We start from the raw sequence: 13,251 nt of genomic DNA, 5'->3' as shown, positions 1-13,251 counted from the left end.
TGGTATCGTGGTTCACTTCCACCATTGGGTTGTTTTCTCATCGTGGTATGCTTCGATTCCGATATCGGTGAAATCGTATATAGATAAGGATGCTTTGAGCTTCGCTTGACGGAGAAGAGAGAGTTGAAGAAGACGAAGACGATGATGAACACCAGCGGAATCTAGAGCGGCCATTGAAAGGAGTGAAGTGAGATTTGGATTTAGAGAGAGAGAGAGTTGAAATATGGAAGACAGAGAGAGAGAAAGAGGTTTGATTTGAGAGTGTCAAAATGAAGGACTTTAGACATCATAAAATAATATTGTGGATCTTATACATTACTAAAAGTGAAAGAGGGACCTTAGACTAATTTTTCCTTAAAACAACTACCCATTATATGATTATCATCCAAACACATAATAAAAATTAATTTGGTAAAATAAATAAATAAATGTCTAAAAGATTTATCAAGTTTACATAATTTTTTTTAGTGAATAGAAATAATTTTAAAAAATTCAAAAATATTTTTTTGACATTTATTTTTGTCAACTTAGTTGATGTTTTATCAAATTGACGATTTTGCCCTTGAAATTAAGCAATGAGATCTTCAATTGTCCTTATTTGGAACAAAATTCAAAATTCATGGTCAAATATATTACAATTGAAAAGTCAAGGATTAAAGTGACATAAGCTCCAAACTATAAGGACTGTCAGTGTAATTTACCCTATTTCTTATCTTATTTTCTTACTCTAAGATACAAATAAATAGATTTCATATGTATTTATAAATATGAATTCCTTATTTTGTGTCTAAATTTATTTTTTTTTATGTATAGCATTATAACTTCTAATTTTTTAAAATTTTTAATCATATTTTCTTGTTTTCTACTCTCATTTTCACCCTCGGGAAAGACTATGGTATACTTTTTTAAAGGATGTTTATTATATATATCTTATAATTAAAAATAAAAATAGTATAATTTTATATTTTTTGAATCATAACTTTAAAAAAAGAAATATAACTAAACACTATATGAGATATGACTAAACATCTCAAAATAATATTATAATTAAAAAATAAAATAACATAATTAATGGTGCATGAGATATGAAGTGTGTATTATAGAATTCCACATCACTCTCACTGTCACGACCCAAACCCGATACCCAAAAGTTTGGTGTCGCAACAAGACAATAAAAATAAAATAAGTCTAAAATTTTTGTATTGGTAGTAGTAGCGCAAGAATATAAATTAAAATACCATAAATGAGCACCAAAAAGTTTATTAAAAAGGAAAATAGTCATCTAGATTTTATTTTATTACAAAAGTCCGATCATAATTACAGATAGTAAATAACAATAAATAAAAAAAACACTGTGATTCATTCCCAATCTCGATCCCGCTAAGTCTCATAACCTGAAAGGGGTTAACAGCTATAAGCACATGGCAGAGTGAGAAATATTATACAATGAGCATGAGGGTACAAAAATTACCATGGATATTATTTGGCTAAAAACAAAGATTAGTTTGGTAATTGCAATACATAATTAATTTTAATAACAGAAACATAATGCGGAAATTATGTAAGCAAATAATCATAATCATGGTATAGAATAGAACAGAGGTCAATGGATTCATGACAAACAGAGGACCATAAAGTGGCCAAACAGAAGCCAATGGTTTATTTAAAGCCTCGTTTGGGAACAGGCTAATTTAGTAACTTTTTGGCTATTTGGCTAAAAATGTAGGTAAAAAAAACTTGTATGTTTGGGATGACTTTTTGGCTAATTACGAAAAGAAATGCAAAAAGTAGAGAGAAAAGAGAATCTTTGACTTTTTGGTATAGGTTGTTGGCTTTTTGGTTAATTTAGTAACTTTTTGGCTAATTGGCTAAAATAGCCTCTTGCCAAACGAGGCCTAAGTCCCCTAAGGCATGAGACTCCCGTGGTGATACTTACAAAAAATAATTGTTTATAAAATCATTGTCAAGTAACTTTTAAAATTTAAACAAGCATATACATAGGTTTCAATTTAAGCAAATAGAGTTCAAAAAATAATCAACATATTTGAATATTAATATAATTTATAAAACACAAATTACACAAAAAAAATTATGGTAACTCAAAATATACGTAAAATATATTATGATGACTCAAGGTATAATATAATTTACCTTAATATTAATTACAATTTTTATCTTTCATTCACTGTGACCAACTAAATACTCCAAACGAAACTCAAAGTTTTATAGAAAAACAACTTAGAGAGCAAAGAGAGAGACTAAGGGAGTTTTGGGGGGAAATGATGATGAGATTGGCAACTATATGCATCTATGGGTTCGTTTGTGAAGTAGGTTGATTTTTTTGGCTTTTTGGCTTTTTTAACCTTAGGTTAAAAAGTCTCGTTTATGAAAGACTTTTTGATTTTTTTGACTTTTTGTGAGAGAAAGAATGTAATGATTATGGGTTTGATGTGATATTTTGTCTTATTGGGCTAAAATGCCTGTTTTGTTTTTTTTTGGCTAAAATAGCCCCAAACCCAACCCAACTAGGAATGACAATGGACCGGAGTGGGGCCAGGAATCACACTCCCCGTCTCTGATCCCCGATGGGGAACCTATCACCGTCCCCGTCTCCAACGGGGATCGGGTTTCCCCGACCCAGAAAATTTTCCGGTCCAAATCTATTCAACAATATCATCAACAACAACCCCGGTCCAAATCTGTTCAATAACATCATCAACAACAATTTTCAACATCAACATCATCAACAAAATCATACACAGAGAGAGAGAGAGATACACACACATACATACATACATGTATACATTCACACAGAGAGAGACACACATACATGTATACATACACACAGAGACACACACATATATATATGTATACATACACACAGAGAGAGGACGACGGAGAAGATTGCCGTCGATGACGTAGGAGATCAATATAGATCTGAGATCTGTGTATTTGTGTCACAGAAAGAGAGAGAGAGAGAGAGAGAGAGAAAGAAAGGACGACGGAGGCGATGGTAACTGCAACAAACAACGGAAGAGATCGGCGGCGTTGGACAACAACGACTGCGATGAACGACAGAGGACGACAGCGACTCTGGCATCGTGGACAGTGGCGGTAGCACTGAGGAGAAGGAGAGGTGTGAGAGTGAGAGGTAGTAAAGGGAAGCAAAGGAAAGCTGCGAAAGTGAGAGAGAGTAAAGGAAAGAGAGTGAGTGAGTGAGAGTGAGAGTGAGAGTGAGAGTGAGAGAGACAGAGACAGAGGGGTCATAAATTTTTGTGGGGTATATATAGTATACTTACTTTGGGGAGGTAATGGGGACGGGGTCAGGACTAGAGACGGGCTGGGGCTGGGGCTGGAGCTAGAAACATATCACCATCCCCGGCCCAAAAGTCAATGAGGATTCATTTTCGAATACCATCCCTGACTTGTCAGGGGTATTTTTCGAGAAAAAATCACTCTAATCGGGGTTGGGGGGCGGGTCCCCGTCGAGCCGGGTTCAAATTGCCATCCCTGAACCCAACCTCTCTTCCTAAACGAAACCTATAAATATAGGGGAGAAGCATGGGCCATAGGACGCGGAACAGCAAAGCAACTTGGGGTGTGCGTATCTTCGTTGTATAGAAAATGTTATGTTTTAGTGTATTTTGGTCTAGGAAAAATATAGATAAAAATATCATAATACTTAGAAAATAATATCGAATAATAATATAAAGTTAAAGTTATTTTTTTGAAATAATTTTTATTATAAAAATATACAGACTATTAAATTTAAAATAATGTGAATAATTATTTAGAAAAATATATTATTTTATATATATATATGTTTTTATACTCTAAACTTTAATATCATCTAACTCTTTAAATCACATACTTTCAAAATTTAATATTAACGTGATGTTAAATTAATTAAACATTTTAGGTGTCACACTCACTCTCTCTCTTGTCTAATGAGATTAATCATGGGTAATGTTAGGGATATTAATTTTTTTACCAAACAAATAACCAAATGTCTCACATGAATATGGACCACACTCATATGAGATATTTGGTCATTTGTTTGGTAAAAAATTTGAGACTCATAGCATTTTACATTAATCATTGATCGGGGGGCACTTATCGTAATTTTATGTGCATTAATTTTGGTGTAATGTTAGGAATTTTAAATATTTTATCAATATTTTTATTAATTATATGAATGTGAGATTTACATCACATTTATATGAGATATTTGATAAAAATATTGGTAAAACATTTATACTAGGTTTGGTTGAATGGTTGAAGAATTTAAAACTATAAAGAAAAAATATGTATAAAATTAAGGCTTATTTTGGGAAGATGGTAAAAAGTGGTTTTTTGGCTTTTAACTAAGCTTTTGGTTTTTTTAGACAAATGATTTGAGAAGCTGGTAAAAAGTGACTTTTGACTTTTTTGATTAATATTTATTTATGATGTCAAATCATAATAAAATGACTAAACTACCCCCATTTATTTAAAATATTTACAACTTTACCTATGTAACACATTTTGGCCCATGAGAGGTAAAATTGTAATTTCACCGTTGGCTAAAAACCAACTTCTCAAATGAAAAAAAAAGCCAAAAAAATCAACTTTTGACTTTTGCTACTAACCAAAAAAAGTGACTAAAAACTATGTTGTCAAAATAAGCCTAAATAAAATATAGATATAATATATTTATATTTTACTCATATTTTAAATTTTTTAAAATTTTTTTTCTTAAATCCCTCGATTAAACACAGCTATTAGCATTTTCCTTAATTTTGCTCCCACGCAGTCTCGCCCACTAATCGAAATCGCTGTACCATCAGCAATGTGCTCATCACCATCGTCCACTTGTCCCCACATAAAGACATATCATAGTGGGCGGCTAAAAGGAGGAGAAGCTGGTGGTTGATCCTGAATCAACCAATAATCTTTCCCCAAACGAGTGGGACCAGATCACACACGGAGAACTCTCATTGCTTGATACAAATGAATGGAAGTACATCCCGACGCACTCGGCGCAGAGTACTTTTTCCGTACCAAAATATCTTTCCTCTCCTCTCCCTCTATTAATTGGAAGAATAGGGATCATGAAAAAAAAAATCATGAAATGAAACATGAATTTTTTTTTTTTCATTTAATTAATTAGCGTGTGGTGTTTTATTTCGTGTGTAATACAATGATAGTAAGGAAATTGATAGATTTATAGTCTAGTCTATGATTCGACTATGAATCTGCATTGAAATCAGTATAATCTCCTTTAACTTCGAAGGACTTTGAACATTTGAATAGGTGTTCGTTTGCGTTTCGTTCATTATGTCACTCTTTGTTTTGATGGAAAATACTAAATTTTCTAGGAAAATGCCAAAATTTGAGTGTGAAGGGTGTGTGTTTTTCTCTTGCGTTTGTATGCGGTTTGGCTATATCTGAATTTGCTCTCCGTTAGGACTTGATTCGTTCGATATGAAGTCTCTAATGGATTCGTGTTCTAGATATTGATTTCATTTGAATGCTTGATTGATGCAATTCCATGTTCGCTGCATACATTCATAACTTTTGTTAGATTAGATTCATATGAATGAATTATGATTTCAGTAATCTATGCATAAATTTTGAGTTAGTAATTATCATAATTATGCTTTTGTTAATGAAATTTTTAGCCCAGCTGAAATGAGAGAATTATTCGAGGACTTGTTCAAATTTAGTGCAACCTTAGTTACATTCTCGCTTTTGTAAATCTCCAATTGATTGAAGTAGAAAATCATGATCTGGAGCAAAACTGTTATATTTGGTATAATTAACAGCATGTATTTCTTGTTGATTCAGCCATTGAGGTCAGGGACCTGGTGTTTTATACACGAATCGGATAAATCTCAGGTTTAATGGATCAAGTGGTTGCTGAAAATGGAGTTCAACAGGTTGAACTACTTGCTGCGGTTAATGATGACCATGGTGGTGTCATAGTAGAAATGAAGGAACCTATGGATTCTGAGGTCTTTCTGTCTCGACTTAGAGCTTCAATATCAAAGTGGAAGCTACAGGTTTCTCTTCTTCTCATCTTCCTTTAGGAATGAATTGATGCTTGCTTTGTTATCTTTTATAACAATTCTTCATGAAATCACTTGTTGATTAAAATTAACAGGTGGATGAATACTTTTTGAACAGTATCTCTGTAAGTAATATAACAAGGGTATTTGAATTTTTGGTACGAACATAGAAGCATATCTTTGTCAAAGAGTAAAAATATAACAGGATCTGATCTTTTTATTGAAAGCAAGTTATAGATGAGTGAGCAACTGTACGATTAGATGCTATTAGTAACTGCTGTTCCTGAAAGCAAAATAGATCATTATTGACTGTTGTATATCAATATAAAATGATAAAATTGAGTGCCGCAGATTCAGAATTTTAATATTATCCTCATTCTGAGCCAGCTTCTCTGTCTGCATAGGTCATTCATGTCAGTGTTTGAGGCTATTTATCGAATCATCTCATAGAGGATCCTTATGTTGGTTTTTGACCAATTCTATTTCATTACTCTTTGCTTATATGTAGATTTGTCAAGGTATTTTTTTGAAGAACATGAAATGGTACTTGAACCACTCCCATATGCATGACAATGGAAGATTGAATCTCTTAATGCTTCAGTATAGGTTTTTCCTGCATGTTTAAAAAAAAGAAAGCAAAAGAGAAAGCTAATTGTGGCTTATATTTAGCTCCAATCTAATTATCTTGTATAAAGTAGCATCAGAGATACACATCTTTCTTCTTTTCCTATTGTAGGTAGCGACATATATGTTAGTGTTATCACTCCCCTAAAAGGATAGGTTGTGCCTTTCATCCTGGACAACTACCCTAAAAGGATAAGCTGTGCCTTTCATGCTGGACCCCGACTCAACCAGCCCCTCACATAGGCTTTTTTTTTTTTGCCTTTTCTTTTCATATACACAGCATTTCTTGGCCCTCATAATCTAGATGGTAAGACAAACTTAGTTGCAATGAAGGGTTTCTCTTCAATAAGCCATGCCATGCCATAAATTTGTGATTTTCATTTTGGTCAATAATTTGTATTAATATGGAATACGGTGGCCTGAATTGTTTCCTTTGAACTAACTTGCTAGATTGTTGAATTTTGCAGGGGAAGAAGGGTGTTTGGATTAAATTGCCCATTGGACTTGTAAATCTTGTTGAACCTGCAGTTAAGGTAACAAGTGGGATGGTAACTATTACCCAAGTACTCCATTACCCCATACCTCTCAATAACTCTTAAAGTTGAGGGTAAATTGCTTGTTGTTTGTCTAGAATCTTGTCTTGACTTGGAACTTCAGTGGGGTCGTTGTGGTGACCCGAGTATTTCTCATTATCGTCTAATTTTAGTAACGCACTTAAAATTGGGTTCATCAAGTCAGATATGCCGTTTAATGATATGCAGGGTAAGATGCAATTTGATACATGTTTGTACCCAAAGCAAATCTTATTATCCTAGAAGCTATTGTACTGATGTTGGGGGTAAACTGTTACTTAAGCTGAACCCAACTTTTTCCAGGCCAGACTAGAAGAAACTAATCTTGGTTATAGATATAATATTCTGAGAACCCTTGGAAATTGTTGTTGAACAGACTTCAAATATGGTGCTGTTACTCAACCTGAACACAAATCCTTTTACAAATCTAAATAGAAGAAAATAATCGTGGTTATACCATTCATTTTCTGGGAATAATGGTAAATTGATGCTGAACAAACTTCATATATGGTGATTATGTTTTATATTATGGTTTGTTGTTACTTTGATGGGTCTTTGTTTTGCCCATTGACGCTTGTCTGGTAATCTGTTATGTTGGTCGCAGGAAGGGTTCTGGTACCACCATGCTGAGCCTCATTACCTGATGCTTGTTTACTGGATTCCTGAAACAGCTAATACTATCCCTGCAAATGCTACACACCGAGTAGGTGTTGGTGCTATTGTCATGAATGATAAAAAAGAGGTACTCTTGGCCAATTATGGTCATTACTACTTATCAAACTGGTAAATAACTGGTAAATATGTCTTATGTGAACATGTAGCCGTACTGACTCATATGCATATCCAGCATATTCAACAAATTGGGACTCACTGCTTCTTGCTTTACTGTTTTCTGTTTGAGTGATACTAGAGATCCCAAATAATCTACTAAATTTTCTACCAAATCTCTCACATGGGTGTGGGACCCACACACATGTGGGTTTGTGTGGGTCTCACACCCATGTGAGAGGTTTGATAGAAAATTTGGTAGATTATTTGGGCCCATAGCATTTTTCTTTCTGTTTAGCAGTTCTCCTGTTTGGACTTTTAAAACTTTTCATGCCATCAAATCTTTTAGGATGGTACAGATTTATTGAATATTTTATGTATAATGGTCCTTTGGGTTCATGCAATGCTATAAATTTCAGAATTTGACAAACCCCTAAAATCATTCTGTGTCTGCTCCATGTACAAATGTGTAAGATTGTTTTTCTTTGAGCTATGGCTCATATTCTCCTGTAATAAGATCTTCCAGTGTATGTGATATAAAAATGTAGTAGGTTATAATTGCTTTAGATTTATGGCCCTTGCTGCATTATGTTTGTGGCTTTGAACCTGGGAAGTGGTTTGTAGTTGCTTGTGGTCCAGGAAAAGAGTGGCAAATTCCAAGGTACAGGTGTGTGGAAGATCCCTACAGGAGTTGTGGATGAGGTACACGCTGGATGTTTATTAGCAAGACGAATTAAAAAATTGTTTCAACCATTAATTGATCTATTTTATCCACAGGGTGAGGATATCTTTGCAGCAGCAGCAAGAGAAGTAAAAGAAGAAACAGGAGTAAGTGATGAAACTGATGATGTTTTCGTGCTTCATTTTTTACCTATTTGTGTCACTGATCGTTCTGAGATGATGGGTATATATTATTTCAGATCGACACAGAGTTTGTGGAAATACTAGCTTTCAGGTGTGTATTTGGCGTAATCTTAGTTCTTTCCTTGGAACTAAGTTATAGTCACAGTTTCGAAGTTGGCAGTGTGTCATGAAAGTTGGCAGCCATTGTATTTGATAGGGTAACAGATTCAAATTGCTTCAAATTCATGTGGCTAAGATTCAGTTGCCAGCACACAAATTTTCCAAGAAAGAAGATTTTCCAAAAAATTCATTCAACTTGCAATTTTTTATGATAGCTTGGATGACCAGTCTTCTACTCAACTCGAAAAAGCCTTGTCCAACCATTTGGGGTTGGTTACATAAATCCTGTTTTGGCCATTCAGCTCAATCCAAGTTCATAATTTTAGTTAAACCACGTACATAATTGTCTTTCCTCAAGTCAATCTCACTAGTTCTGGTCATTCCCCTCCCCTGGCATTGCCTTCAATGTGAACCATAATTTTAGTTAAACCACGTACATAATTGTCTTTCCTCAAGTCAATCTCACTAGTTTTGGTCATTCCCCTCCCCTGGCATTGCCTTCAATGTGAACCATGATAGTCTTTCTAAATGAGTTAATGGATTCATTGCACATGGCCGAACCATCTTAGTTTGAGTGAGCCAAATATTAAATTTGAAAATTTTGGTGAAATTAGTAGAACAATGGACCTATTACTTCAGTTCCAAAAAAAGAAAAGGGGCCTATTACTTAAAAATAAAAGTTGAAAAAATCAATAATTCAGTCATTTTACATTCAGTGGTAAAAGCAGGACTCTGCTGAAGTTATGTTTTGTTGTTAATGAACATGAATTTTGATGCCTTTGTGGTTTTTTCACATGTTTACTGCTTTGATTTACAGGCAATTCCACAAGTCATTCTTTGATAAATCAGATTTATTTTTCCTGTGCATGCTGCATCCACTGTCCTTCGACATTCAGAAGCAAGAATTGGAGATTGAGGCAGCCCAGGTAATTAAGTTAGAAACATTACCGACCAGTATCTGTACACACTTTTTTTACTCTCTTATCTTTTATCTAAAGCTTCTTTGCTTCATTACCAACAACTCATCCTGAAATTAGTCTAGCAGCACTAATACAGTGTAATAAACTAAGTTGGTACATCCATGTTTCCATGTTAAGAAAGAATTAGAAACACAGGAAAACAAAATTGGGGGTCTGCTATTTATCAATTTTTCATTAAGTATTCTTGAGCATAAACGGATTGGTCTTAAATGGCTCATGAATGACCTCATCTGGCTGCTTAGGTTTGCTGATGAATTTCTTTGAAATGAAAATAGAGCAATATATGAGATACTATACTTTGAATGAGCCATGCAGGCTAATAATTTTATTTGGGTCATCCACTGCCAACCTCCTGTGATCTTGCACGTGTTGTAGCAGGTGGTTTATTTGTTTTCTTGTAGTCGTCAGTTAAAAGTTTTCTAACATTAATGTAGAAAGATTTTGAGTTGAACATAGTTTGCAATAATTAATGATTGTTTTTTGCACCATTGCTACTTTTGTTCACAGTGGATTCCATTTGAGGAATATGCAGCCCAACCTTTCACTCAGAAACACAGTCTTTTCAAGTACATTTCTGAAATATGTTTAGCAAAGGTAGAGAGAGACTATGTTGGATTTACACCGCTGCCGATAACATCATTTTTTGACGATCGAGTAAGTTATCTTTATTTGAACAACCATGATCTGAGCCGGTGAAATTCCACATTCAACCCAAAGACTGTTATTGTATTATTTGCTAAATTTATGTTGTTTGAATTTATATCTATGCAAATTAGTTATGTCAATTTGTTTTTGTACATGGCCACATGCAAATATGTCAAGGTTTTGTGCTACCTGTACGTAGCCATGACAGATGATTTGCATGTGGCACTAAATCCAAACCACAGTTCATAAACAAGAGTGTAGAATTTTCTGCAATCCCATATGACAGTTTTTCTCATAGATGAGATTAACATTGCTATGATGACTGCCAGTCTTGGGGATTATAAATTCCTTTTGATTGTGTATCTTATATTTGGATTGGTTTAAGATTATGAAGAGGGATTGGCAAAATCCGATTAATTTTGTGATTAGTCAATTATCTGAACTTCTCGTTAATCTGCCATTTTGTATCTCACCCCTCATCTTGGGATTCAATAGTTCCCCATATGGGATATCATGCATGTGTGGACTTTTAGTCTGAATCTCAATTTTCTTAACTAACCGTAAAAATTATATATTTTGTTGAATTATTAATCCTAGCCGGGGGTTGAGAGGGAGAGGGTTTTAGGGAGACTAGGCTTTTAAGTTTCTGTTCAGAATATGGCCTGGTATATTCTTTTACCTTTTTTTTAGATAGGATATTCTTTTACTTGGGGGTTAAATTTGTTACATTTTCGCTTATCAGTTGGAATGAATCATTGGTTATATTGTATTTGTTTGTCCGTTTGAGTGGTTGATATTTGGTTCTTGGGAGACATTGGTTTGGGATGAATTGAATTGAATTGAACTGCCACGTGAGCACGTGTTTTTCCTTGATGTTTAAATATCATCATAATCATCTGAACCAGAAATAGATTATACAAAAAAGTCCCTTCTTGCACACAAGATCGGTTGGCACCTGAAGAAGTGCCACTGGTAGGCCCAATTAGACAGGTATGTTTGTTACTGTTTTTATTGATGATCTGAAGCTTTTGCAGTGAAACTTTATATATATATATATATATATGCCTTGCGTCCCGAAATTGAAAGGCTTAGGCATAATCAGATCTTTAACAAAATAAAGTCTCAAGGCAGCATGCGTGTTTTTCTAAAAAGATATTGGGCTGAAACTTATCCCTTGCTTCTTGACGGTTTAAGGAATAAACTGTATTTTCTCATTAGGAAAAAAAACACTTTTCTTGTCTTTTTTTTTTCAAATTTTTATAACCATATAAACTAGTAGTCTTTTTGGATGTATGGTATATGAATAACGCTATATAAAGCTATAATTTTTACAATTTTTTTTTCTACTTATTGATGTATCATAACATTTTATTGAAGTGAGTCTCATTTTAGATTTCAAAATTTTATTATTACTTAACACATCAATTGTTTTTAAAAAATTATTAGGTTTTTATTAATTTGTATAGCATTTTGGATTGTTGATTTTTCCATTGCCAAACTCATCTGTTGTGCTAAATGCAAATACATTTGTTTTTCAAAAAATGATATTGATATAATAATGGCCCTAGGACATTAAAAAAAAAAGATTAATCTTTTTAAGACACTTTCGCCAAAATCTCAATACTAATAAAAATGCCGCTCGTTCGCCTTTGGTTTGAAAAAAGCAAAGTAGTTCGTCCCTCGAAGTCCCATAAAGAAGGTAGAGATTGAAATCAGGAAATTTGAAACTTTGTCAATTTGAAAGGAGTTTTCACTGAAGAAATACATTTAAGATTGTGGGGTTAAGCACAACACATACCAGTTGCATATTTCTGTCGGCGACCTTTTGCTTTTTCGACTAGACATAGGTCATGTTTGGTAAGGTTTATTTTTAGTTTATTTTAATTTTTAGTTTAATTTAAGCTATTTTGATGTATTTGGTTCAACTTAACAATACAACTTATAACTTTTTATAAGTCAAAAATCAACTTATTCTTTGAGTGGGGAGGAGAAACTTAGGCCTCGTTTGGGAACAGGCTAATTTAATAACTTTTTGGCTATTTGGCTAAAAAGGTAGGTAAAAAAAACTTGTATGTTTGGGATGACTTTTTGGCTAATTACGAAAAGATGTGCAAAAAGTAGAGAGAAAAGAGAATCTTTGACTTTTTGATATAGGTTGTTGGCTTTTTGGCTAATTTAGTAACTTTTTGGTTAATTGACTAAAATAGCTTCTTGCCAAACGAGGCCTTAATTTATAAGTCAAAAATCAGTTTATGTTCACAGGTATAAGTTATAAGCTGTTAGGTTATAAATTATAATCATTTTTTCACAATTCTACCAAACGAGACCATAAATTGCAGTGTGTTTGCAATGTAGTTGTCATTGCAATTATTAGTTGACTGATAAAGCTTTCATTTAGAAAATTCAACGTTAAATCCAACACGAGAAGCATCAAGAAGGGCACTATTAGGCCACGTTAATATGATTGCCGTAAGATTGAGTGATGTAATTATTAATATAATATCATTATTTTAGAAATATAAAATAATTATATTTGTTTACACACTATTGTAATGGGTAAAATTATAATTGCATAAAAATCTTCATTACATAAAAATTCACTTCGTTATTTTTGTTAATGAGCTCTCTCCTTGTTCAAATTGCAAAAAATTA

General features: G+C 33.5%; 1 protein-coding gene across 5 annotated transcripts; it reads left to right on the top strand.

Moving 5' to 3' along the window:
• Positions 1-5,017: 5,017 nt before the first annotated feature.
• On the top strand, positions 5,018-11,032 carry LOC145797534 (nudix hydrolase 10-like). 5 transcript variants are annotated; one of them, XM_082884846.1, is made up of 9 exons: positions 5,018-5,791; positions 5,878-6,041; positions 7,139-7,204; positions 7,848-7,985; positions 8,636-8,713; positions 8,789-8,839; positions 8,932-8,966; positions 9,792-9,900; positions 10,462-11,032. In XM_082884846.1, exons 1-9 carry the CDS (start codon positions 5,764-5,766, stop codon positions 10,648-10,650), a joined length of 858 nt encoding a protein of 285 aa, XP_082740972.1. In that variant the 5' UTR covers positions 5,018-5,763; the 3' UTR covers positions 10,651-11,032. The 5 variants fall into 5 exon arrangements, with proteins under 5 accessions (XP_082740972.1, XP_082740974.1, XP_082740975.1 ...); XM_082884848.1 differs by having other exon boundaries at positions 5,039-5,292; positions 5,827-6,041; XM_082884849.1 differs by having other exon boundaries at positions 5,076-5,292.
• Positions 11,033-13,251: the final 2,219 nt, after the last annotated feature.

Source organism: Camellia sinensis, chromosome 8 (assembly GCF_055761805.1).
Source record: "Camellia sinensis isolate YWXY chromosome 8, ASM5576180v1, whole genome shotgun sequence".
In the NCBI taxonomy this organism is placed as follows: domain Eukaryota; kingdom Viridiplantae; phylum Streptophyta; class Magnoliopsida; order Ericales; family Theaceae; genus Camellia; species Camellia sinensis.
This window is presented reverse-complemented; position numbering and strand designations above follow the sequence as displayed.

Coding starts and splice junctions, on each gene's coding strand:
- LOC145797534 (XM_082884846.1), top strand. CDS start 5,764: ATGATCTGGAGCAAAACTGTTATATTTG. Junction 8,714..8,788: donor CTACAGGAGTTGTGGATGAG/GTACACGCTGGA, acceptor TTTTATCCACAG/GGTGAGGATATCTTTGCAGC. Junction 8,840..8,931: donor AAGTAAAAGAAGAAACAGGA/GTAAGTGATGAA, acceptor ATATTATTTCAG/ATCGACACAGAGTTTGTGGA.